The sequence below is a fragment of the Setaria italica genome, chromosome I, assembly GCF_000263155.2.
Source record: "Setaria italica strain Yugu1 chromosome I, Setaria_italica_v2.0, whole genome shotgun sequence".
Lineage (NCBI taxonomy): Eukaryota > Viridiplantae > Streptophyta > Magnoliopsida > Poales > Poaceae > Setaria > Setaria italica.
Window position 1 is genome coordinate 37,214,679 of NC_028450.1, and position 23,677 is coordinate 37,238,355.

At 44.6% G+C, this 23,677-nt stretch overlaps 4 protein-coding genes across 5 annotated transcripts; 1 reads left to right on the forward strand and 3 right to left on the reverse strand.

The window, feature by feature from the left end:
- Positions 1-587: 587 nt before the first annotated feature.
- Positions 588-12,456, reverse strand: LOC101767094 (mediator of RNA polymerase II transcription subunit 23). 2 transcript variants are annotated; one of them, XM_022824046.1, is made up of 21 exons: positions 12,198-12,456; positions 12,074-12,117; positions 11,662-11,761; positions 10,609-11,577; positions 9,506-9,743; positions 9,026-9,243; positions 8,515-8,728; positions 7,922-8,208; positions 7,050-7,133; positions 6,766-6,860; positions 6,377-6,539; positions 6,049-6,294; positions 5,194-5,361; positions 5,004-5,117; positions 4,747-4,872; positions 3,936-4,081; positions 2,873-3,116; positions 2,045-2,801; positions 1,768-1,949; positions 1,196-1,299; positions 588-1,091 (listed from the first exon to the last, which is right to left on the reverse strand). In XM_022824046.1, the coding sequence occupies exons 1-21, from the start codon at positions 12,336-12,338 to the stop codon at positions 887-889; spliced, it is 4,845 nt and encodes a 1,614-aa protein (XP_022679781.1). In that variant the 5' UTR covers positions 12,339-12,456; the 3' UTR covers positions 588-886. The 2 variants fall into 2 exon arrangements, with proteins under 2 accessions (XP_022679781.1, XP_012703585.1); XM_012848131.2 differs by having other exon boundaries at positions 588-1,088; positions 12,198-12,338.
- A 1,463-nt stretch (positions 12,457-13,919) lies between these two features.
- On the reverse strand, positions 13,920-16,101 carry LOC101759930 (GDSL esterase/lipase At5g37690). The gene is made up of 6 exons (XM_004955142.2): positions 15,706-16,101; positions 15,469-15,596; positions 15,253-15,379; positions 15,018-15,130; positions 14,674-14,923; positions 13,920-14,578 (listed from the first exon to the last, which is right to left on the reverse strand). The coding sequence occupies exons 1-6, from the start codon at positions 16,019-16,021 to the stop codon at positions 14,307-14,309; spliced, it is 1,206 nt and encodes a 401-aa protein (XP_004955199.1). The 5' UTR covers positions 16,022-16,101; the 3' UTR covers positions 13,920-14,306.
- Positions 16,102-16,770: 669 nt separating this feature from the next.
- Positions 16,771-19,734, forward strand: LOC101767498 (APO protein 2, chloroplastic). Its single transcript, XM_004953773.1, has 4 exons — positions 16,771-16,971; positions 17,063-17,130; positions 17,790-18,110; positions 18,717-19,734. Exons 1-4 carry the CDS (start codon positions 16,861-16,863, stop codon positions 19,543-19,545), a joined length of 1,329 nt encoding a protein of 442 aa, XP_004953830.1. The 5' UTR covers positions 16,771-16,860; the 3' UTR covers positions 19,546-19,734.
- Positions 19,735-20,029: 295 nt separating this feature from the next.
- On the reverse strand, positions 20,030-22,103 carry LOC101767900 (dynein light chain LC6, flagellar outer arm). Its single transcript, XM_004953774.2, has 2 exons — positions 21,459-22,103; positions 20,030-20,370 (listed from the first exon to the last, which is right to left on the reverse strand). The coding sequence occupies exons 1-2, from the start codon at positions 21,771-21,773 to the stop codon at positions 20,215-20,217; spliced, it is 471 nt and encodes a 156-aa protein (XP_004953831.1). The 5' UTR covers positions 21,774-22,103; the 3' UTR covers positions 20,030-20,214.
- Positions 22,104-23,677: the final 1,574 nt, after the last annotated feature.

Here is a 23,677-nt window from a genome sequence, read left to right on the forward strand (position 1 = left end):
ATCCTGACAGGTTTTTGCATGGTAGGAGTTGACCTAGCAGTTAACTTATTAGTGTATATCTACACTAGATCCTAGGGATTTGATTCCAAACCAACATTCTCCAAGCAAGCCTCTTGGTTGCGAACCTTCTCGTAGCCGCGATCTAAAATTTAAGGCTAAACCTGACCGAAATTAGAGGCTCTGGTGCAACCGACACAATTCAGATATCAATTCCATCACAGGGTTGAGAGGACAGCAAAACTCGAGAAAGTATGAAGATAATTTTTTTTTTGAAGGTGAAAGTACGAAGAGAAATGGAAGACAGTCGGCCATCGACCTGGAAAACGACCGATGATCTCGACAGCAGGAACTTAGGACGCGCCCTGTGGAAGACGTTTGCCAATTCATTACGACAAGATGTGCACAGTTCGGGTTGTACACTATTAGCTGATGATGCGGTCACTCCTCTGACAAATCTTCCACAAATGGACACTGTTCCGAACAGATCTGCTCGGTGACAATCGACCAACCGGCATAAATCTTGCATAGGAACGCGACCGTGTCGATTGCCCCCTCACCCCCTTGTGCGACAAGATGCAAACAATGCATAGTTCAGAAGCATGACAACCAGCATGCTTTGCCTGGAATGGTTAACTCCATGTTTATGCTATAATCATGCATGTCTTAATATGCCCCTTAAGCAGATATTTACAATATTGCTAGCTAAAGGATACAACTGACAACGACGATGCTCTGAAGAATATGTCCATGATCATTACGGCAAGATCTATACTCCGGTTAGATGAGGATACAGGTTACAGCTACTGCAATTCTTCTGATCCTACAGCATCACTTCTGCAGCGGTTCAAAGGATCTCGCATTATACATGCACTTGTAAGCTGTGACATTAGGATGTGTTTTGCACGAGCTTTGGATGCGTCGCTGCATATATTGAGCAGTTGGGATCAGTCTTCAGGTGCGAGAGGAGATGTTGCACGTCTGGCCTCAAAATTTCTATAACTTTCCCGCATAATGTCAGTATCTCCAGCTTAGGTTTGCTAGTGCTCTGAACGGGACCCCCTTGGCCTTCATACATCACAGCATGATGCCTACTTAGCAAGAGAGAGAAATTCATGAGATGATCATGCAGCAACAATTTGACTGGAATGAGAACAGAAACGAAGTGCATGTCAGGAAGGAAGTAAAAATATCTTACAAGAAGTCAATTATGTCTGTAATTTCTGAAGCGTCCACAGGATTCGGGACCTGAGAGTTCTTACCAAATACATCACCCAAAACATTGAACAGTAAAGCCAAGGTCTGCAAATCCAAACAACACAACCAATAATAATTAGTAGAACAAGCAAGAGAATGTATTAGTCTGTAAATAATTCAATACAGCAACATATTCGCACAGGCTAGCAAGTACAAAATTATCAAAAATGGGTTCAAACAAACAATCTTACGTTAACAACATGATGCAAGAACTTAAGTAAATTTGGAAGTAATTATTTAAAGCTTGATCATATCAAAGACACCCAAAGCAAAGCATGTGTTTAAAATACATGTAATTTCTAACAGAAAAAGTTGGAAGAATACTAAATGATGTAACATAAACTTGCTGGGGTTATTGAGTGCATTGCAGGTACAGCATGCGTTGATCCAATTCAGATTCATCAGCGCCTCGCCGTACAAAGTTGATGACTTCAAATCATGACCAATTCCAACCTCATAATTTAAATGTAATGCACATTCTTTTTAGTAACTGCGAAGGAAAACCAAGTATACCTTCATGAACAAAGGTCGAGCAAAGGCTAGACGAGGTAACAAGGGACCCAATATGCGGAAGGCGATCCTTAACATGGCAACTGAATTAACTGGCCGAAGGTGTTTTATGACAGTATGGGTAGATTCCAGCCATTCTTGTGGAAGATTGCTAAAGAATGAGTGCAGAAGGGCGACAATGTTACCTGAAACCAAGGCACAGATAATACAAGTTATAAATGTAGGCACTATCATATTAAGTTAACTCTGATCTGATCCAGCTCAAAAGATGAAAATCTACCTATGGCTGTTGATGTGTTGTCTTGAGAAGCCCATGTAGGATCCAGCAGTGCATAGCCAACAGCAGAGTCAAGCTCTTTAACAGGCCTCGAACTATCAGCTAGCCACCAGCAATCTTTTATGACACGGGCTGCTTCTGAGTATAGTTGCATGTGAAATTCTGGTGGGAGTTGTGCCAGCAAAAGACCACATGCTTGAATCATTAAAACAGATAATTGTTGGGAGGAGTAGCCACTCCTAGAAACAAAGTTAGTGGCATTGATCCCACTTGCAGCACTATTTGCTTGGTTGGGACCTGCAGATTCAGCACCTCCACCTGAAGGAGAAGTTGGCAGCCCAGAACTTTGCCCCAAACCACCTGACATTCCTTGGCCACTATTTGACTGTATAAGCATTGCTTGTACATGAGCTATTATTTGAACTAAAGAGGACACTATTTGAGCAGCAGAGACGGGAAGTGAGAGAATCTCAATAGCTGCTGTTTCCAAAACAAGCTGTGTATATGACCCAGGATCTTGATTCTGATAAAATGCCCTCTGACCATCAGTGTTACCGATTCCACCAGCTTGTGAAGACGCATGATGCTTGTTGAAAGTCGAGCGTGTTGTGTCTGCTGGGTTTGATTTGGATTTGCTACTTAAAGGAGGTATGACATTATTGACCAGGTTTAGCAAAAGGTTGGCAAAGTATTCCGGTGGTGGACAAACTGATGAATTAGATGACACTAAATATTTAGCAAAAGACTCTGAGAAGGGAGTCTGAAAAAAAAACCTGTAGTTAGCAGGCATTAAGTATAAAAGGCTCCAACTAAAAGAGTAAATAGGTTTACCTTAGTGCTAACACCAAGCAAGTTGAGGATCCTACCAATCAGTTTGATTGGAAGATGACCATAGAAATATGCAAGAATATCACGTACAAATGTAAACCTTAGCGGGTGGAAGGCAAGCAAGGAAGAATAAAATGCAAGAACTCTGTCTGCAATATCTGTAGCATCATTCTCAATAAGCCTATAAATAATCAGCGGGATAACAGGAAGCAAGCGCGCAGCAATGTCATCGAAGAACGGGGGATAACTGCATTATAACACAACACATACGAGTACATCAAGATTCTATAACCATGAATGAAACAAGAAAAATGGTGAACATAAGGTCTACAAGGTGAATCTTTGACCCAACATTTCTATAAAAAAATATAATATTTCAACGAAAAATAACTGCACATTATGAAAGAAATTTTCATGATGGAGCGAACGACATCAAACTTATCTTCTCAATCTACATGATTTTTCATCAATTGATGGTCAAAGCTATAAATGTTTGACCGACAGGAAGTCTAAAATGACTTGTATTTTGGATAGGAGGGAGTAGACAGGTAGCCCTACGCTAAAGTAGGACAACATCTGGTGTAGCAACAATATGCATCTAAGAAGAAAATCATCACATTCAAATCTGTTTGGTAAGCTGAAAGTTAATAGCAGCCTTATAATTTGGAACAGGCGCAGCATATAATACTTACAATATCAACCTGTCAAAATTGAGTTTTAGGCTGGGATATCAATGGATAAACAATCATTGATCATAGAGGAAATATAGTCCTATTAAAAAAACTACACACCATACTAGCCAAAAATATGAACAGAGCATCCAAAATACCAAACTATGTCAGGAAACCAAATTAGTGTAAAGAAACATGACTATGGAATAACTAGATGGAATTGCTATTCAACACAAAATACCATTTTTTTAGTGGCACCTATTTATTACATCTGTGCCACAAATATGTTACACAAGTATCAAACATGAATAAGTAATTGCATAATTGCTTGATGTCATCAAATGACCAATTATAAAACATTTTTGCAAGTAAATAGATCAAAGGGTTGCAATTACCGGTCCTTCCATGATAAATGGTTACCAAGAGCTTTCTGGAGCTCAACTCTTTTAGGATGTTGATTTTTGAGCCAATGCTCTGGGGAACGAGAACTGCAGAATGCCTTGACTCTTTGCTGAAGTTCTGGCTTTTCAAGCAGACTTATCTGTGATTTAAATTGACGATCAATACTAATTATGTGCATGCATGGCTGAAGCAACTAGTAATATATTAAATTTAGTCCAGTAAATCCATTTTAGTAACCGTGAACAAGCAATACAGAATCTAGGCAGTTACAGGTTACCGTCAAAAACTGGAAACCAGCAAGCTCAAAGCACTAGTCAATAGTCAAATGCAAGGAATCAAGGTGCAAGCATAGTGACATCTTATTGACAATCTTGGTTGGTCACACTGTGGATATACCACTTACACTAGATTCGAAATCTGTGAATAGAATGTAACTAGAAGCTTTAAGGTCTAACCAAGAACACCTGTTGAACTGGCTACTCCGTCTGATCGGAAATGCTAAGTTGTTCTGAGATTTGTGTCTGTCAAATTTCTTGGGCTTTGAGCATTAATATATAAAGAATTACATGGACTGATAACATGGGATTGATGCTACTATAAACATCATTTTTTTCATAATTTACAATTCTAGATCATCTCAATGTCTTAAATGACTTAGATTTCCAATCAGAGGAGTATAGAATATTTACATGTTTACCTATTTCACATTTGAACAAAAACAATCAAAACTAAAAGAACAGTTATGGTCCAACATGATGTCAGAAACATAGAACAGAAACTTTTTTAAGTTTCAAGAGTATTTACCACAATGCGTAAAGCATAAGGATCATCATCCCTGTCAATAAGAGCTAGCAGTAGAATATCCAGTGGAAGAAGCTCATGTGTCCATATAAAGAAAGAAAGATTTGTGATTGCTTTGGATAGTAAGTCCTGCATAAATAAAATATCAGAAATTTTACATGGTAGCTTCTGAATAAAGTAGGCCATAAGCAGAAGCGAAAGAGAGTTTTCTTAATACACCAGTAAAGTATACAAGCAGCTCTTGTTCTGAATAAGCAAACCTGTGCTAGATGGCCTCTTTGCACCTCAAATTGGATATGATGCAGAAGAACATCAACCATTGTATAGATATTTGCTGTAACTTCCTCAGGTGAAAACTCCCTTAAGACACGAGCCTGCATGAAGATCACAAGATAAACATATAGAGAGAAACAAACAACAGTCACATTAAAAGAAAATTAAGAAACATACAAGATTTGCACTGTTGATTTCAAGATGTCCATTCATCAGCATCCAAGCACCAGCACAAAGGTATTGACGATGCTGAGGGAAACTGTGGCTCAAATAAGTCATGACATAGTTTGGCTCAGCAGATGGTGAGAGCAGCTGATTGCATTGGTTAATGACAGTTGTTTCTGCCTGGAAAAAAAAGAGAGGGGGAAGCTATCAATACACAAGGTAAGGAATTATGCAGCCTGGCGAAAATTTCACTGATAAACATGTGGTAGCAATTTAAGGACACTATAAACAGTATTATATTATAAAATGAAACTTCAAGATTTTTTATGCTTATGTAAGGATACTGCTGACCAAACTTTCGCTGATAAACATGTCGTATCAATTTAAGGACACTATAAACAGTATTATATCATAAAACGAAAATTCAAAATTTTTTATGCTTATGTAAGGACCCGATAGTATTTGAGAATAAATTTCAATTAAAAATCAGGTAATAAAACTCCATCAGTGCATTTTATTGAGCCCATTCCTTACATGCCGTTATAAACTTTTTGCAGTCTATTATTGCCATCGATGTGTCAATGACTCGTTGGAGCCACCTTTTCACTGACAGTGGCATTAAAGAAACTTTGGATTTAATCAATGGACGGTGAGAAGTTTTCCCATTTTATTAACCATAAAAGTACTGACAATATCATTCTGTAGACTTTAAGTGAAAGGATATGATGAATTTCTAGCAGCAACAGTAAATAAGAAACTTTAACGGACTCCATCAAAAGGCTACATGTTGTACATGAATGCATAGAAGCATTGAATAAAACATACAAATGGTCAAACACCCAGCCCAAAAGATAATAAAAATAATACCTGCTGCCATGCTTGAATAGCTTGGCCCCTCTTATCCATTCTCCCCATTAAAAAATCACGAATAAGAGGAGGAAAATAACGTAGCGTCTTTTCCGACCAGGTATGCTGACTGGTTGCCATAATTTGCTCTAGCAATGGTTGAAGATAAATCATGTGTTCAACCTCAGCAATTCCACGTGTCTTGATGGTGATAGCGAGACTTATTATCGTTATGCGGTTAAGAGTTTCAGTAAACTCAGTTGGCCCCTGCATTAAATGCATGTAAAAGCTAATTTTGTATGATCTGTTAATTGTCAAATTTCCAAAGGCAAGGAAGTACAATCATTACCTTCAGTTCTTTTTTCACAAAAAAGAAGTCTTTCAGCGAGAGAATCAAATTCATGCACAAATTTTCAGCTAATCTGAAAAGACGATGCTCTCCACGTTTACCCTTAATCATTGATATTATCTTTGTAACATCATACATCAATGCCTTGCTTTTTCCATGATACCTGAATAACAAATTGTTGCACAGAAAAGTAGGCATAATACATAATCAATAGGAGGAAGGAGTTATTAGCCTACTCCAACTTTAAAAGCTTTGTTGAACTGGGTGTCCCTCCCTTCCAAGGGAAAAAATATTCACGGAGGGGATAAAGGTCCAATCATTTGATTTGTTTCATAAATTAAGATTTCCTATCAGATAAAGAGGGACAATATAATAAATTATTGGATTACCTATATAGAGGAAGTAGCCTGTAATTCAGTATCTCAAGTAGGAGCAAAGAGACACCAGATTTGCTCAGAATAGACGGAGATCTTTGGGTTAATGTCTGCAAAGTTTAATAAAATAGTGGGAAAACGTCAGAATTTTCACTACTTGTTATGTATGTAATTTTGAACATGAAAAGTTTACGCCACAGAAGGTCAGAAACCAGACATAAAGAACATTGCCAGGGTGGCATGATGCCATGCCACTGCATCATTAGTATAGTTCACCACACGAAAACATAAGAACTTACCGTAAAATGGGGACGGAACAATGAATGAGGCGCTATAAGCAGTAATCTCACATAGGTTTCCACCATTGCAATGCTAGGTACAGCCTATCCCAAAAAAAAAGTAGAGGTGAGAATGAAAAACTGATAACATTTGCTGACAAACATAGAGCTGTCAAGGTGCAGATACTTCTAGAGAAATCTATTTGGTGAAGGTTACAGATGATTTCATAAGGTGGAAATAAATTACTTCACATAATGTAAGCAAGCCTATGATAATTTCAATATACATAAATAGTTAGCTACTCTCTCAGTCCCAAACTACTATTCAATTTAGGTTATTCTAAGTCAAAGTTATCTAACTTTGACCGAGTTTATTAAAAGATATAATAACATATCTATACCATGTTAGGAATAGCACTTGTATTCATAACAGGGGCTCTCTAGGCCCATATATATACAGGTACAGGAGGGGGAAATATACAGAAAACCCCCTAACAGAAAAGGTAAATTACCAACAGTACATATACATCTAACAGATACCAAATTGGTTTCATTGAATCCACCATGGAATATTTTTTGTAGTGAATTTAATTGGTATGGTAGATATTATTATATTTTTCTATATCAAAGTTAGACAAGTTTGACTTAAGACAAACCCAAATTAAATAGTAATTTGGGACAGAGGGAGTAATTGTTTAAGATGATATATTCATGTGTATATTGCAATCAGATTAAAACATGCCCTAGTTGTAAATATTGAAACAACTGCATGTTACTTAGATCCACATGATTACTTACGAGACCAATTAAAAGGGATAGACATGGATTGAAAAATAGATAAATAGAAGGAATCAACTTAGGTCTTAGCAGCAATTCATGTTTTGTGTTCCTACCTGGCCGAGAAATATGGTCTCTTCAAGCTGGAAAGCAAGCTTCATACAAAGATTAATAGCCAACCCAGAAAGCAATGACATTGACAGAGGATATGTTTCACGCATCATCATTATTCTTTCATTTGGCTGCATATTAGGCCCCTGAATTAAATCTGCCATTCCAGCTGACGTAAACCAGTTCATTACTGCTTCACAAGCTGGCTGCGCCATAGTGAAGGAGAGAACCCAGAACATCCCCGTTGCCCGTTCATCCAAGTTCGTAAAGTCTATCATTCTCTCGCCAGAAGCTATTATTTGGGGGAAGAAAGGGTAACTTTCATATTAACCATAGACACAGGAATGAATGCAAAGTGTAATCATAGTGTGTAAGCATAAATCTCACTCCAGAAAAATACAAGCGTCAGAGGAACTCAAAATTGCAGTGCAAATAGAGCATGAGTTTTGCTACTTGAGAAAAGGAGTAAGATTTTCCCTGCAATCGATTGATTACATATTGCCTATCTACAACGTCAAATTTCCTTCCACGAATTCTGGATCTACCAGGTAATCATATAGACCAAAATCATAATGACACGTCCACAGTAAGCAGGTACCTTTTGTCATCTGTTTCCACCACTCATCTATTTGTTTTCCTTTCTGAAGCTGATCACTGTTCAAATGCTCTCTGATTGAAGTATTGAAAGACCAAATGCGCAGAGTCTGACTGCTACTAATGAAATCAAGAAGAATACTTTGAGGGCCAATATTATTGGCATCAAGGCTCTTGTCTTCTTTGTGGAATGAAATTATCTTTCTTGTAGTTTCAACCTGATAGCCCAAGAAATAGCCAGAATGACGACGAGATATATAAGAACAGAAACATGAAAAATACTACCAAAAAATCATGTATGCTTTTATATTGTAATAGCTCTCGCCTCAGATGTGAGGTTAGTTAATCTGATTTTGGCAAAGTACTGCTATCAGTTATTAAAGTTCTAAAAACTTTGAGCATAAAGTTTATAAAGCTCCTTGAATGTTTGCCAAGTAAATCATCAGCTAATTAATTGAAATTAATTGAAGGAACAAAACAGTAAAATTACAAGTAATAGTACAAATATATATCACCTTCCTTGGGTCTGAACTAAGACTATTCATCACTATCTCAATGCGGATAATCTGTGCAAGCAGCCAAGTGACATGATTACTCCGCAGAATCTGTTGGTCACTATTTGTCACTCGAGAAGCAAGCTTATCCACAAAATCAAGGAAGTCAATGCATCCACTTTTCATTAGGAAGAAAAAGATGTCAGCAAACAAAAGCCAATCTTGCCAGCACTGAGTCTCTGCAATAGCATAGCAAAGATTTGATGAGTACGGGCAGACAGTAGCTAACAACTTTCCGCAAGGAAGATTACAATATCCTTAATCCTTATATCCAGCTCTTTATGTTCTTTGAAGAAAAGGTGCCCCATATAAATATTTGGAGAAAGGGGTGGACCATGGAGCCATTGGTGAAAGGGGTGTACGTGTACCCCTGGATGGAACATATGGTTCCTACCAGCTCTATATTGAATGCACAAATGGTGGAGCTTTTCAGATGCTAACCTGAGTTAGTAAGCCTCAAGAGTTCGATTGTCCTGTCAGCAACTGCCTCACCAATCATATCAGGTGAGAAAACAGCTCCAGGAGTTGATGATTGTTGAGACTGTGATCTGTAACAAGGGGCAACGAGAAGAACACGTCTCCACCAGTCTGGTGATGGGGTTGTGCGGAGAGCATGCCTCAAGCAACGAAGAGCACGTTCCCAGTCTAAACCACCCTTAGGAATGGAGTTTGCAAGATCCTAAACAATGAAGGTAAAGCTTTGATATCCCGCCAGAAATAAAAATAGAAAACAAATTAGATCTGTATCCACTTATGGCTACCAGTTGTGATTTTTTTGTCATTTCACTTCTTTCATTCAAAACATTCATGCTGCCAGCATATTACTAGTAAGCATGCACATGTAGCACATGTGGAATCAACAATGGTGCAACGGGGTCTGAAAATTCCTCATGATGATGAAGATTACCTCCGTGACATGAAATGTGCCGTTAAACTAGCTTATTATTTCAAGTAATTAACTAGTACATGAGAGCACAGAATTTCAAGTACTTGTTCTTATGCATAAATCCTTTTGTAGTTGATGCACTTAAACTGTTATAATTTTGACACAAGTATAGGTCTCTGAAATGGGCGCGTTAGAATGACATTAGTAGACCTACCTCCCAAATATTTCCATAAGATTGTACTATGAAAAACAATGCATGGTCCAAGTCGTATATGGTAGGCCATAAGAAAGAAGCAAAATTAGTGTGTATAGTATTTCAAACGTCGTTAGCACAACACTATGTGCTTGTAAATTTAAAAATGTTTTTCACAGTTTACCATAATATATTTCCCTAAATAGATCTATGTGTTATTCGTGACCATCCACTTTAATACTGCATGGACTCTCCAAGGCATTTACATTTTCATCATTCTTCTTTTTAATCTTATAAACTTTAATAAAACATTGTAGGGAGCAGTGAATAGTAATTACGACTAGAGTCATCAGCACAGGAGCTTCCATGTACATTAAATGACAAGCGCACAGATGCAGGTATGGAGAAAATACATTAGAAACATAAAAGGGGAGAGGCTGTTAATTAAATAAAAGGTAACATTACCTCTCCATGTAGTGGCTCTCCCAATACACTAGGGTATGTAATGGGAGAATAACGCAGATTAGTAACAGATTCACCAGCTATGCTTGGGTAGGATTGTGATAAGAAACGATGAGTTGCAAATGTTGGACAATGAAGGTGTTGATCTAACATTTGCATGTGCATGCAAACCATGTCCCTCCTCCTATGGATCTCCATGATTATACTAACTAATGCTTCATCATCAGGAATGTTTTCAAGAAACTGCAAGTTGCAGCGTACAAGCTCATAGAATGGAATGCGGCATTTCTCTTCATTAACTAAAATCCATATAACATCCAAGCATAGATGCATCCATTCATGTAAAGGTTTTTCCATCCTCCAAGTTTGCATTGCATCAGCTTCGTCCATGCTGTGCGGCCTCTGGTCCCAGTTAACCAGCCAATTTACCATATGCTGGAAAATCACAGCATGAGTAGCTGGTTTCAAATTGGACTCCAGCCCTGCCAGAATTATCCTACAGGACAGAAGATGCAGATAGCCAATTTCTGCTCCCCTGCGAGACTGGTCACCTCTTGCTGCTGCACTAAGCTGAGCTGCGCTGGAGAATTCAGCTGCCTTAATTGGTGACACATTTGCACCTACTGGTTGGTCAACACCAGATTGAGTAGGAGATCCAATGGTGTTCATTACTGACAAAGGTGAAGCTGGATTTGAAGGGTGGAAGTTTGGAGCATTTGGCATAGCCATAGCTGATGAAGATGGAGTTACAGGGCCACCACCAGTCACAGGAACTCCTTGCCCCATAGGCGCCTCCATGGAGGAAACAGCATTAAGCAGAGATGGAAGGAGGTTGTCCCATCTAAGGTGGCCTCGAGCACATAAGCACCGTGTAGCAAAGAGCAAGAACTCAGATTGTGGTGCGTGGCTACTACACTGCAGGACAAAGGAGATCAGAACTGATTCTGTGACTGCCTGCAACTGGTCCTGGTCCTAAAAAAAAAGTAAATTAAACAATTATTTTTTCAGTACTCCTCTTATGCCAAACAAGACTAGTAATGTAATTCTTATGCTTACAGGGTACTGCATGCGCAGCTGCTCATAATCTGAAATGAACTGCTCATCACGGGGAGGCAGATCTCTGTTCATAGCTGTCACTCTCTTCTGCAGCTTGTTCCTGAATAATTCGATTTCCGGATAGCATCATAATTTGAATAAACTTACTCGATTTGTGTGCTCGAACTACAGGCCTACAGCATACGCACTAATTTAAAACGAACAGAACGTGTAATCACCATAGCAGTCTGAACTCTGAAGCCCTGAACTAGTAACCAAATTCCCCCCAAAAAAATCTGGCCTAATCTATTAACAGCAACCCGAACTGCAGCATACCGCGTATACATGTAATTCAGATATCCAACTATCAAAAGACGAAAAGTCGCAAAACTAAAAGCCGTCTCGAAACTCCGCTAGGAGGGAAGCAACTTACGAGCTCTCTCTCGATGGGTCCTCCGCTCTCTGCTTCGAGTTCATCTGCAAGCCACAAGCACCCAGGGTCACTACTAGCAGGAACCCTCACTCGGTGGGTGATTAGGGGCGAGGGATGCACGCACGCCGAGGTAAAGGGTGAAGAGATCGGCGATTGCCGGCCGCGCCGGGTGGTGGTGGAGCTGCATCTGCCGCTGCTGCGGCACCACCGCCGAGGCCGAGATCGCCGGAGACATCGGCTGCCTCGGCCCGTGCCCCCCGTCCATCTCCGCCGCCGCGTCGCGCTCGTCGACGGCGAAAGATGCGGTTGCCCGACTCCGGCCGGAGAGGGGAAAGGGTTTACACTGACTAGAGCAGTCTCCGGTCTTGCGATTTCGCTGTTCTTTGGAGGCGGGCGGAATGGACGCTGGGATGTGTACGGAGGCAGATCCAAGCGCCGACGTTTTAAGTAGAGTTTTTCCAAGCAAATGAAATGAGTCTGATGTGTCATGTCTGCGACTTGCTGGCGGAGACTGGGTTTAAGACTTTTTCTATCGGAACGAAATGGAACATGTAAAGGGAAACATCCAAAACGAAAGACGTGAGTGACAACGATTTGGAAAGAACACGTCTGTTAGCGAATCGAGTGTAGCTCATCCTTGCGGTGTAACCTGCCTGCTAGAGTTCCAAGTCTCAACTCGACATCGGTGCTCATATTTTTCTGAATTTATTTCAGGATTTAACCGACGCTATTCTTTTAGTGGTAGGTGACGTGCCCGTCGACAGTGAAGCAGCAGTGGTGACTTCGTCAATTTCAAGGATTTGCCAACTCAATCTTTCGGATATGCTTATAGAGGTACAACGGGGTAGTGTTGCGTGCGTGTATGTGAGCGTCTACGTCTGTACTGTGTGATTTGGAAAAAAGAAAAGAACACGCCTGTTAGAAGTAATAGAATTTTAAAAAAATAGTTTTTTTCTTGTTTTGTAGTTGTGGTTTTATCATTCACTGTTCACAAGTCAATGGCCAGAGTAAAAATCGTGTTGATTTGTGAATCTTAAAGAGCAAAATTACAAAGTTAAAAAGATAAAAGGAAATTCCAAATTACATCAAAATAAGGGTGAGAACAGGTAAAGGGCAGCATCCAAAACGAGGGATGTGAATGCTAGCGATTTGGAAAGAACGCGCCTGTTAGAAGTAATCGAATTTAAAAAATAAAAATGGTGGATGAAATAAGGAACTCTCATTTGAGCCCAACCATTTAGAAAGAACAACCTGTTAGAAGGAATCGAATTTAAAAGCAATAAAATTGATGGGTGGGTCGATGGAGGTAAACATCAAGACATAATTCGATGCTAACACTGTGGCAATACGTGGTATCATGGCGCCATTAAGGTTATAGATTTAGATTGGGGAGATGATTTTAGACTATCGAGCCTAGAGTGATAATACCTTACAAGCCTAGAGTGGTTTATGGACGCTAGGTGGGATGGTGAGATGGAGGTGATGCCCACCTTTGTGGTTTGTGGTTAAGGATGTTGAATAGGGAGGGTTGGCAATGAAAAGCCTCGTTGAAGAGACTTGGGAAGATATGTTTTGAAAGACAGCGATAATGGCATACGTTGAGGCCGCGGAATATCCAAGGATTGAGATGATAAGTCCACAACGACGAGACACAATAACGGTGAAGTCGAAGTTGAGAATATAAGTCGATGCTTTTTTTTTCTACTATATATGGTGTTGACGTGAGAGGGAGATTTATTGGTAGCATTAAACCGAGAACACCCTCGGTACAGTCACATCCATATGCAAAAAGTTTCATCGAGATAATAGAACCCATTTAAAACTGAGTAACGGAAATGAATTAATCGACCATAGCATGATCACTGAAAATTAGATGACACAACGGTCATGTCTAAAACCTTTGAAAGTGGTCATCTCTAAAACCCTTGAAAGTTGTAGGTCATATTTTGGTTTACCTTCGGAAGAAGAGAAGCCTTTAAAAAAATGGAAAATTTATAAAACTCATATGCAAGGCAAGGGTGTTCATCGTAGACTCGCCTGCACCCCGCATGTCATTTTTGTTCAATTCCCACACCTGAGGGTTCCATATGTTTCAGAATTACTATAACTTGCATCAATCTAAAGTGATGAATAAAGAGTCGATGGTTCTTCCAAAGAAATAACTCGCAATGTGATGAACTCAAAACATCTGCGACTCCCAATTGCCAAAACGCTCCGCTGGGCGCTGGCGCCCTCAGTAGTCATCAGACGGGGACGGCGCCGGCGCCGCGGCGGGGCTGGACGCGCCGGCGCGAGGGGGAGCCGAAGCAGCGCCCCCGTGCCCGGCGCTCACCATCATGTCGGCCCAGAGGCGGTCGGCGATCACCTTGTTGGCGGCGTCGGAGGTGTGGTACGCGTCCCAGAACACGAAGGCGCTGCGGTCGCGGCAGGGCCTCGTGTTGGGCAGGCACAGCCCCCCGACCTCCGTGTCCACGTTGCAGCACGACGTGTGCGCCGTCGTGAACCCTGCGAGACGACGACGACAGCCATGCGCCGTGAGGGAAAATGGAAAAAGACGTAGTCATCACATAGGCACGCCGGCGGCGGACAATGCAAGTTACCGTGCTTCTCGGGGTGGTCGATGAGCTCCATGACGACGGAGTAGCAGTCGGCGAGGGCCATCTGCGCACCGGGCAGCTTGGCGTTCAAGCCGTCGAGCAGCTTCCTGGCGGCGGCGTTGAACTGCGCGGCGTAGGCGTTCACCTTGCCCAGGCATTTGCCGTCCGTGGAGCGGACGCGCTGCGATGGGATGCAGCCCAGCGGGGCCAGCCCGTTGAACACGACCTTCCGGGCGCCGAGCCCGTACAGCCGCTGCAGAACCAAAACGGATTCGGATTAGATCGAGAGCTCTGCAGACTGCAACCTGCAGGGGCAGTGTTGATTATTCGGGATCGATAAATCTTGCCTTGAGCTGCCGATCGAGGGTGGTGATGAGGAGGCGGATGAACTGGTCGTGCGTGTACGTGGTGCCGTCCGCCATGAACGGCTGCAGGAAGTTGTTGATGTAGTCGTTGCTCCCTTTCACCGGCCAGAACGTTCGCCAAAAACATTTTCACACGTTATGCAGTGTCCAATTAACACGACTAGCTAGCCGAGTGTGAGATGTGATGTGATGAAGAAAGTGTGGCACTCGCACTCACCGAGTCCAATCTGGAACAGCGCCGCATTGACCGCGGCCTCGGCGGCCTCCTTGCCGATCTTGGCGATCATGGCCTTCTTGACGGTCTCGAAGCACGTTATCTGCTCGTCGAAGGAGAAGTACTGCACCTGCAGAGTCACATTCCATATCGCATTCACACGGGGGCGGCAGCCATTACAGGTGGAGAATCGGAGAGCCAGAGCGATTCGTGTCTTACGAAGTAGACGCCCGTCTCGTTCAGGATGCCGGCGCCGCCGGAAGCGAAGTTGACGCCGCCGAGCACGTCCTTGCCGGCCAGCGACAGCGAGAGGAACGGCGGCGGGGATGGCACGCCGAACTTGTCAGCTGCATCGGTCGCGCGCGCACAGAAATTAGCATGGAGAGGGACAGAGGGTTCTCAAGTATGCGACCTTGATCTCGATCCTGGCGTGCAGATCAATGGATGGACGCTTACCCATGTAGTCTCCGATGGTTTTGCCATTGGTGAACCTCCCGGTGGCCTCGCGGCCGGGGTAGTCGATGCCGTACCAGGGGTAGTTGGACTTGGCGAGGGACATGGGGAAGTAGTTGTTGTTCCCCACGTCCGACATCGAGTCGCCGAACACGTAGGTCACCGGACCCTTGGCCGTCGTCGAGGGAGCAGAAGGTACCGTGAAGTTTCTCGTGTCTGAAGTGTTTGGATCGACGACCGCCGCCGCTGCGCCCATGGCGGCTGAACAATGTGCGAAAACGGCAATGGCGAAGACAAAGACAACGGCAAGAGCTGCCATTGTTGCTTCTCTGAAGAATGTCGATAGCTCGTGTGCCCGTGTCTGTGTGTGTTCGTGCTGTTCAGCTGTTGGTTGCTGATGACTTGTGTTGCATGATGGGGGATGGCGAAGCGTCGATTTTATAGCGGGGCGTGGTTTGCATCGAGTCGTGCCACTCTTTTGCAAGTTTGGGTTAATTCAGATTAACGGTTTAAGTTTCCGGCTTGAGTGTAGTGATGGATGGTCTGTTGCTACAGCTATTCGTGCGAGGTGCGGCGTACGAAATGGAGGGACGAATTGGCAATGCATATATGAACATGTGCGGTAGCTGAGGTGGTTGAAGAACTTGTGGCCTTCTTGCTTGAACAACTTTACATTTTTTTTTTCCCGATTGGACAGCTTTGGTTGTTTAACTTGGCAATGGAAATGACATCAGCACACCGGCGGTTGGGGTTTGTCGATGGCACAATCGAAGAACTCGAGGCTCACAAGAAACCAAGAACAAGAAGCTAGCACAAGCACTACTATGGAAGTCTGGAACAGAAGTAGCAGAGGCTTCAGCAGTGTGCTGCTAATCCGACCAGTTCCGATAAGATAAGATTCACGATCGCGGCCCATCCCACGGAAACCAAAGTGCGGATTTGATCCCCTAGCTTGGCCCATACGGGACCATCAGAAACTGGACCGCGACCATCTGAACCCGGGCCCGACTTGTTGACAATATCCGGCCCAGAATGGAACGGCGGAAAATCCCATTTCCCAACCAGGATCGTCCCCGACCTCCAGCAGGATAGGGACAGAGACGGAGAGTAGTTCCCCCCAGCTGGAGGTTTCGCTCTCTCCCTCCACTGGCCCCGGCCATGCGGCCCTCCACGCCCTCCTCCGCCCTGCTCCCTCCGCCGACCTGCTCCTCCCGTCTGCCCCCGCTCCGCAGCTTCGTCGGTCTCCGGTGGTCGGCCTCCCGCTTCCAGGTACCCCCAGTCCTGTGTTTCATAGGGCATCACATCTCCGACTCTTGTGGTTCCGTGCCAGTTGCTCAGCGGCAGTGGCTGTTTGCCGCAGGTTAGGGAGCGAGCGGGTGCGGCTGTAGGGGTTGCCAATGGCAGGAACGGATGCAGTTTGAGACTCGGGTAAGTCTGCTTCCTGCTGGCACTCTGGGTTATATTTGCTCGGTAATCACGTCTCTCTCTGGAACTGCCATGAACAAATCGATAGTGTTTCGGGAATTAGGTCCGGAAAGATTGTTCAGCAGTGCGCAAATCAAGAGCTATTCCGCAAATATCTCTGCTGCTGTCAGAATTAGTAGCGACTAGTGGGCGGGCGGAATTGCTATGTAAATCTGTAGGAGTTCATGCGAAGTATGCTCAGTGGATTGGAGAATGAATTATCCTAATTACTCCAAGCATCATAGCACTTTGATAATTATTGAAAATGTCAACATGTGTTGATGTGTGTTCATCCTGCAAATCCATCGCTGTCTGGACCCCCTTTGCATCTCATAGGTCAATTAGAGTAAGTGGAACATGAAGTTTCTGATGTATTCATTCTCTGTACTGGAGACGCCAATGACTGGGTGAAATTTATCAAGATGTTTGTGAGAATTTCTTGATTATATAATACAGCAGTGACTTGGACAAGACTTAGTCATCTTGATTTCTGTGTTTTGTTAAAAAGTTGCCTGAATGCCATTCTAAGTACAAGGCATAGCAATTCATCCATGTCTTAGCAGCCATGTTCTGATTTGTTGATGAATTTACTTACACTTGTACTGACCCTCTTTTTTTTCCAGAGTACCTGCTTTAACTGTCTGCCAACCTCATCAAAGGGCCACTGTCATTAGAAACGAACATGCTCAGAATGCTGACCTTCCACGAAAATACTCAAAAAGGGAGAAGAAACCATTTCCTATACCAGTGCTGGAGTTAAGACGCCGAGCAAAGGAGAGGATGAAGGCAGCACAAGGGAAACCAAAACGTCCACTGCCTCCACCAAAAAATGGAATGCTAATCCGTAGACTGATACCAGTTGCCTACAAAGTGTACAATACAAGAATTTTGCTGATCAACAACTTGAGGAAGCTTATGAAAGTAGTACCTGTAAAAGGCTGCAAGTAATTCCCGTTTCCCATCATTTACTGATTATTATTTGTTACAGATCATGCTTATGTGTACCATAGAATGGATCTAAACCAAGATAACACAATTGGATGCATATAAAGCAACAAACTGTGTGCCAACACAGCCTTGTTCATGGCAACGGATGAAAAAGAACATTATTATTTGGCAATTTTGCTTACATGTTATATGTTAGCTGCTCAGTTGATCAAGTGTGCTAATTACTATAATGGATAACATACTTAAGCATATGGTCATCTTAGATTATGCAATACGAACTTAGCATCTGGAAAGCCGCATCTGTTATTTGCAATAATGGTGTTTTTTTTTTACTTGGGCTAGATTCTGTTATAGAACACTTATGCCTAATCGAGGATACACTCTTCCACTGGTTCAGGAGTTTTTGGATTATGCTCAGTCTGTTTGTCTTGGAACACTGCACTAAGTCGGGCCAGGGAAGTAGGATGAAAGTCCCAATGAAACCTTTACACTGTAGAAAGTAAAAGCTCATGGTCATGCTAGATGAACTAGATGCTCATATGTGCTTGATCAGTTCCCTATGTCCTAATTAGCACATTCACATGTGATTTTTTCTGTTGCAGATATTGCAGTGAGATACATGTTGGATCTGTTGGACATCCTTTCCGAACATGCCGAGGAATGTTGTCAAATCAACGTAGGGGAGAGCATGAGTGGGGAAGTACTTTAGCGGAAGCTGTTTTCTTACCTGTTGAAGCCTACCATCTAGAGGACCGTCTTGGGAATCGTATCCCGCATGATCAGAGGTTTGCTGTACCCCGCATTCCCGCTCTTGTGGAACTTTGCATCCAAGCTGGAGTTGACCTCCCTGAGTATCCCACAAAGCGTCGAAGAAAGCCAATCATTAAAATTGGAAGAAACGAGTTTGTTGATGCAGATGAAGATGACCTACCAGAACCAGAGCCTGACAGATTTAAGCAGACACTTCTTGAAGAACTACAATCCGATGAAATTGTCTCTCCATCTAGCCCGGAGGAGACAGTGGCTCTTGCCGAGGAGACACTCGAAGCATGGGAGACTGTCAGGGATGGCGCCTTGAAGCTAATGAAGGGCTATGCTGTGAGGGTTTGTGGATACTGCCCTGAGGTGCATATCGGACCAACTGGCCACAAAGCACGGAACTGTGGGGCCTTCAAGCATCAGCAGAGGAATGGACAGCATGGATGGCAAGCAGCAGTGCTCGATGACCTAATACCTCCTAGATATGTGTGGCACATGCCAGAATCTGGGGAGGAACTGCAGAGAGAGCTGAAGACATTCTATGGGCAGGCACCCGCCGTTGTTGAGATATGCATTCAGGGTGGCGCCAAAGTGCCAGAGAAGTACAAAGCTACTATGAGACTAGATATAGGAATTCCTTCTAGCTTGAGGGAGGCTGAAATGGTCATCTGATCAGTTTCGAGATGTCTCCAAATGATCGTCTTTGTTGTGTCAGGAAAACAAACAATGTCACCCCGGGGTCAATCCTGCGATTAGCTTACCATACCATAGTTTCATTTTACTAGTCAATGTATATATATCAGGACTTAGATGAGAAAATTCGGCAAATGTCCTTGTTTGAGATCCACGTTGTTTTTCCTATGTTTTCCTTTGTACAAATGCGAAATGGTTCCGTTGAATCTACATTTTTTTTGGCTAGTAGTCAACCATTAGGAAAGAATCAAATAACCCAGTATGAACAGAGGCAGCAGTTGGCCAGTTGCTGCCTTGCAGAACAGCAGATGGTCAGTTCCAGCTGATTTAATACTTTGTGAAGGATAACAAATTCGTTGCCTGTGCCGTGCCGTATCTGGTCATCTACAGAGGAACCAGAAATTCCCTACACTAGCAGGCACAATTACACAACCACTAGCAGTATGTATAACACAGATTCTGCTGAAACAGGTGACACCAATAAGTCGTAATTTTATCAGAACCATAAGGAGTTTCCGTTTGCCTTCGAAGAAACAATGCAATTTACAAGTTACAAGGCTCGGTTTAGCCGACTGAACAGCTGAATTTGGCGTGGGCTTCCCCAAGAGCTGCGCATTCACGAACCATTTTGTCTAGTGGTGGTGCCCCTCAATGAGGCGAGGGCTCCACGGCAGTCCTGAAGAGCAGGATGTAGACCTTATCGACGGAAAAATACAAGAATCCACCCCGGGCGTGCGTGACATATGAACCGAAACTAGTCCCCACGATGCAGTGCCAAGCTGGCCCGTATGCAGTGTCAAACTCCTGTCAGCAAAGGATGAGACCTTATCAGTACGTGCAGGATTGCAATCCGGAACAGGAGGACACAGACAAAATGAAGAAATTGCGGACAAAAATCGGAATATGCGGTTGTATGATCATTGATCAAGTATGGGGATGAAATGTGCGAGATGGTCCCGGATTCGCTTGTTTGGTTGCTTGGAGATTTTGTCAGGTTCATGCGATTGAAAAGATCCATGGAGTCTTTTCAGTAAGTAATTGCAGAATGAACTGACAGAAGCAAGAATAATTTTGGGCACAAATGAAACGTTTGGAAATGCTAGATTAAAATGAATCAATTTAATATGCAAATTCAAGATACGATGTTCTGCTGAAAGGTTTGATCAGTCGTTAGTCAAACTTGGATACCATTTTGTGAGATGACAACCACCTGAAGGTATGATGACACGAACCTTCTGATTGTGCAGTGTATTAATTGCTCGTTTTGGTGGTTAGCTACCATGGATTGCACAAGGATGGTTTAGCGCAGTTGAGAAGCATAGTTCATTCAACCAACGTGACCCCATAGCCTGGTTGTTCAGAGACTGATACTTCAACTGCCAATGATGGGATCAACTATTTTCGAGAGAAGGCAAACGAACTAAAAGGACTATTTTGGATTCGGACGCGTGAAGACAATCTGAAGACCAGAATTCATCGTGGCGACAAGGAGAAGAGTGATCAGAGTGCAGAGCTCTATCAGCATGGATATGAATGCACTTGGTGGAATTCTCGTCGTGGTAAGGCATCGACCAGGTCAAAAACCAGTTGTGAGTGACGGCATTGCCGTGGCAATGCTCTACTGCACGTGGACGGTAATAGTGGAATCACAAAAAGCAGCAATGCCACTCTCGACAGACGACAGGCTAGGGGGCTAGAGCGAACAGTTTCTTGTTCGTAACGAGTGAAGATGCAGTGTTGTTGTCCTCACGAAAGTCCTATGAACATGAACAACCCCATATAATACTCTAATCCGCGAATGATAAAACAATTTGAAATCTCCATCACCAATTTGCAGAAACAGTAAGTAGTTAGCATTGTATTTGCAGGCTTGGGAGTGGTTCGTGTCGTACCTTCTTGAGCGCGAGCGCGAGGCGCTTGGGCTCGAGCCGGCGCGGGTAGCGCGGCATCGCGGCGAGCTCGTCGCGGGCGCAGCGGAACGCGCGCCGCTGCAGCGCGGCCGGCATGTCGGCCGCCACCACCCTCACCACGGCCTTCCTCTCCTCCTCGCCACCGCCCGCGCCCGCGCCCGCCGCCTGCTTCCCCGAGGAGACCCCGACCGCCCCCTCGGCGTCGCCCTCCGCGAGGCGGCGCTCGACGCCCAGCAGCGACCTGATGGCCCCGCCCCGGCTCCCGGCCACCTCGCCGGAACCCTGCTGCTCCCTCATCCTAGCTCGCCTGGATTCCCGTGTGTCAGCGCGCGGGCCGAAAGTTTTGACCTGGATGGAAGCGGCAGGCTGGGGCAGTGCGTTTGCCTCAAGCGCCGTGCGTCGCAGCGGCTCTGGCGGCTTTTGTTGTTTTCTGGGGGAAGGACGGGGACGCGAGGAGGGAACTAGGGAAGGGAAGGGGAGAAGGACGTTGGGGGTCGTTAAAGCGGGGCGTGTACTTTTTATGGGTTTTTCCTCCCAGCCCGGGAAGCCCGCCGGTGGGATCACCGACGCGCCGGGGGCGGGACTCGCGGCACGGCACGAGCACGAGCGGGTGGAGCAAGGCGCGCGAGCTCTCTCGGTGGCGATGGCTTTCGCCGCTCCGATGGGCACGAGTTGGAGGCGAGCGTCGTGCGGGGTGGCCGCGACCGTTGTGACTGTGGTCAGCGGAGGTGTGCCGCTGCCGGGGGGCCGGGGGCGCATGGCACATTGGCACACCAGTGCAGCAGCTCCGTGTCAGTGTACCGCGCCATGACTACTGTACTGGTGGCAGTGCTAGTGTTACCACAGGACCGTTGGAGGGTACGCTTTCAAGTTTCAACGCATTTTTCTAATTTAGAACGACGGCGGCGCGGCGCCAATGTAACGGCGAGTACGCCTTCCAAAAGTACACAAGGATTTGACTTTCAGATGACAGTGTGATGCATGTAGTGCAAAATTCAGGTCAGTCTCATTGATCCTGTTTACCTCCCTCGAAAAGGCCTCAGACAGCTGACAAAAGGGAAATATTCAGGTCGAGCACATACGCCACGGAAGATAAAAGGAGCGCAATTAATTGCTGGGAGAACGAGCAGATCCTACGCACAAAGCTAAAAAGGGTAAGGAAAGGTTTTCATTTATCTTTTCTCAAGTATTATCATCAGAGTCCAGGTTCCTTTCTCAACCATAACACAGACATTGGTCCTATGTCAACTATCGAAACTGATTGTTTACCTCCCTGTGCACTGTGCTCGAATCAGGATGGTTTTTGGAAAGGCTGGTTCTCCCACCATGAAACAAAAGCCCGACCCACGCGTCCAGCTCGCGGTCGAAGTAGCCCTGGCCATGGAACGGCAGCACCCAAGCACCTTGACACCGCCACTCACGGCGCGTGGTGTCGAAGGAGTAGGTGCTGCCATTGCCGCGGTGCCAACCGCGGGCCACGCGCGTGGGCACAAAGATGGTGCGCCCGTCCGATTGCACCGCGTAGGAGACGACGGTACCATCCTCACCGAACGGCGGCGGGCGGCGCGGCCACGCTTTTCCATGACCGCTCCTGGGTCGGTCGCCCCGGCTCCTCCGCGTCGGCGTCGCGGGTGCAGCGCGCCCACGAGAACGCCTCGAAGGCGAGCGGCAGGCCCGCGCCTGATTCCACGCCGACGTTCAAGCCAGAGATCCAGCCCGGCAAGGGAGGGGCGACGGCCAGCGCCGCCGCCGCCGTGTCGTAGACCAGGGTCGGAGCCTGCGCCCCTCCGCCGCTGCTCACGATGGCGATGTTGCTGCCCATCGCGACGAAAATCGTCTCGGAAGCAGGTGCGACAAACCGGAACGCTGCGGGCTCGGAAGGTGCTCTGGGTCCTGGTCGGTGCAGGTTGACTCGACGGAGGCTTCAAGTAATATCAGGATCAATCTTGCGGATGGACTATCCCTTCTCCCAGTCATCGATCACCGAATACAGGTGCTTCTTGGGCGCCGGCCGCGACCTTTTGCAAGGGCTTTGGCTCTGGTTGTCCTGACCCCGGCGGCGCTTAGACATCCCTGCAAACTTCGGGGCGTTTGGTTTCCTTTACTTATTTTTAACACGTGTCACATCGAATGTTTACATACTAATTAGGAGTATTAAACGTTAAAAGTCAAACCAACTAGACTCTAATTCATACGCATAC

Excerpts from the sequence above, each read along its gene's own strand:
- LOC101767094 (XM_022824046.1), bottom strand. The coding sequence starts at position 12,338 with ATGGACGGGGGGCACGGGCCGAGGCAGCCGATGTCTCCGGCGATCTCG. Across the intron at positions 11,762-12,073 it reads GACCCATCGAGAGAGAGCTC|GAACAAGCTGCAGAAGAGAG; the intron begins GTAAGTTGCTTC and ends CGAATTATTCAG. Across the intron at positions 6,540-6,765 it reads AGGCTACTTCCTCTATATAG|GTATCATGGAAAAAGCAAGG; the intron begins GTAATCCAATAA and ends TTTGTTATTCAG.
- LOC101759930 (XM_004955142.2), bottom strand. The coding sequence starts at position 16,021 with ATGGCAGCTCTTGCCGTTGTCTTTGTCTTCGCCATTGCCGTTTTCGCA. Across the intron at positions 14,924-15,017 it reads CCCTCGATCGGCAGCTCAAG|CGGCTGTACGGGCTCGGCGC; the intron begins GCAAGATTTATC and ends TTGGTTCTGCAG. Across the intron at positions 14,579-14,673 it reads CGACCACCCCGAGAAGCACG|GGTTCACGACGGCGCACACG; the intron begins GTAACTTGCATT and ends GTCGTCTCGCAG.
- LOC101767498 (XM_004953773.1), top strand. The coding sequence starts at position 16,861 with ATGCGGCCCTCCACGCCCTCCTCCGCCCTGCTCCCTCCGCCGACCTGC. Across the intron at positions 17,131-17,789 it reads GGATGCAGTTTGAGACTCGG|AGTACCTGCTTTAACTGTCT; the intron begins GTAAGTCTGCTT and ends TTTTTTTTCCAG. Across the intron at positions 18,111-18,716 it reads GTACCTGTAAAAGGCTGCAA|ATATTGCAGTGAGATACATG; the intron begins GTAATTCCCGTT and ends TTTCTGTTGCAG.
- LOC101767900 (XM_004953774.2), bottom strand. The coding sequence starts at position 21,773 with ATGAGGGAGCAGCAGGGTTCCGGCGAGGTGGCCGGGAGCCGGGGCGGG. Across the intron at positions 20,371-21,458 it reads TCGCGCTCGCGCTCAAGAAG|GAGTTTGACACTGCATACGG; the intron begins GTACGACACGAA and ends CTTTGCTGACAG.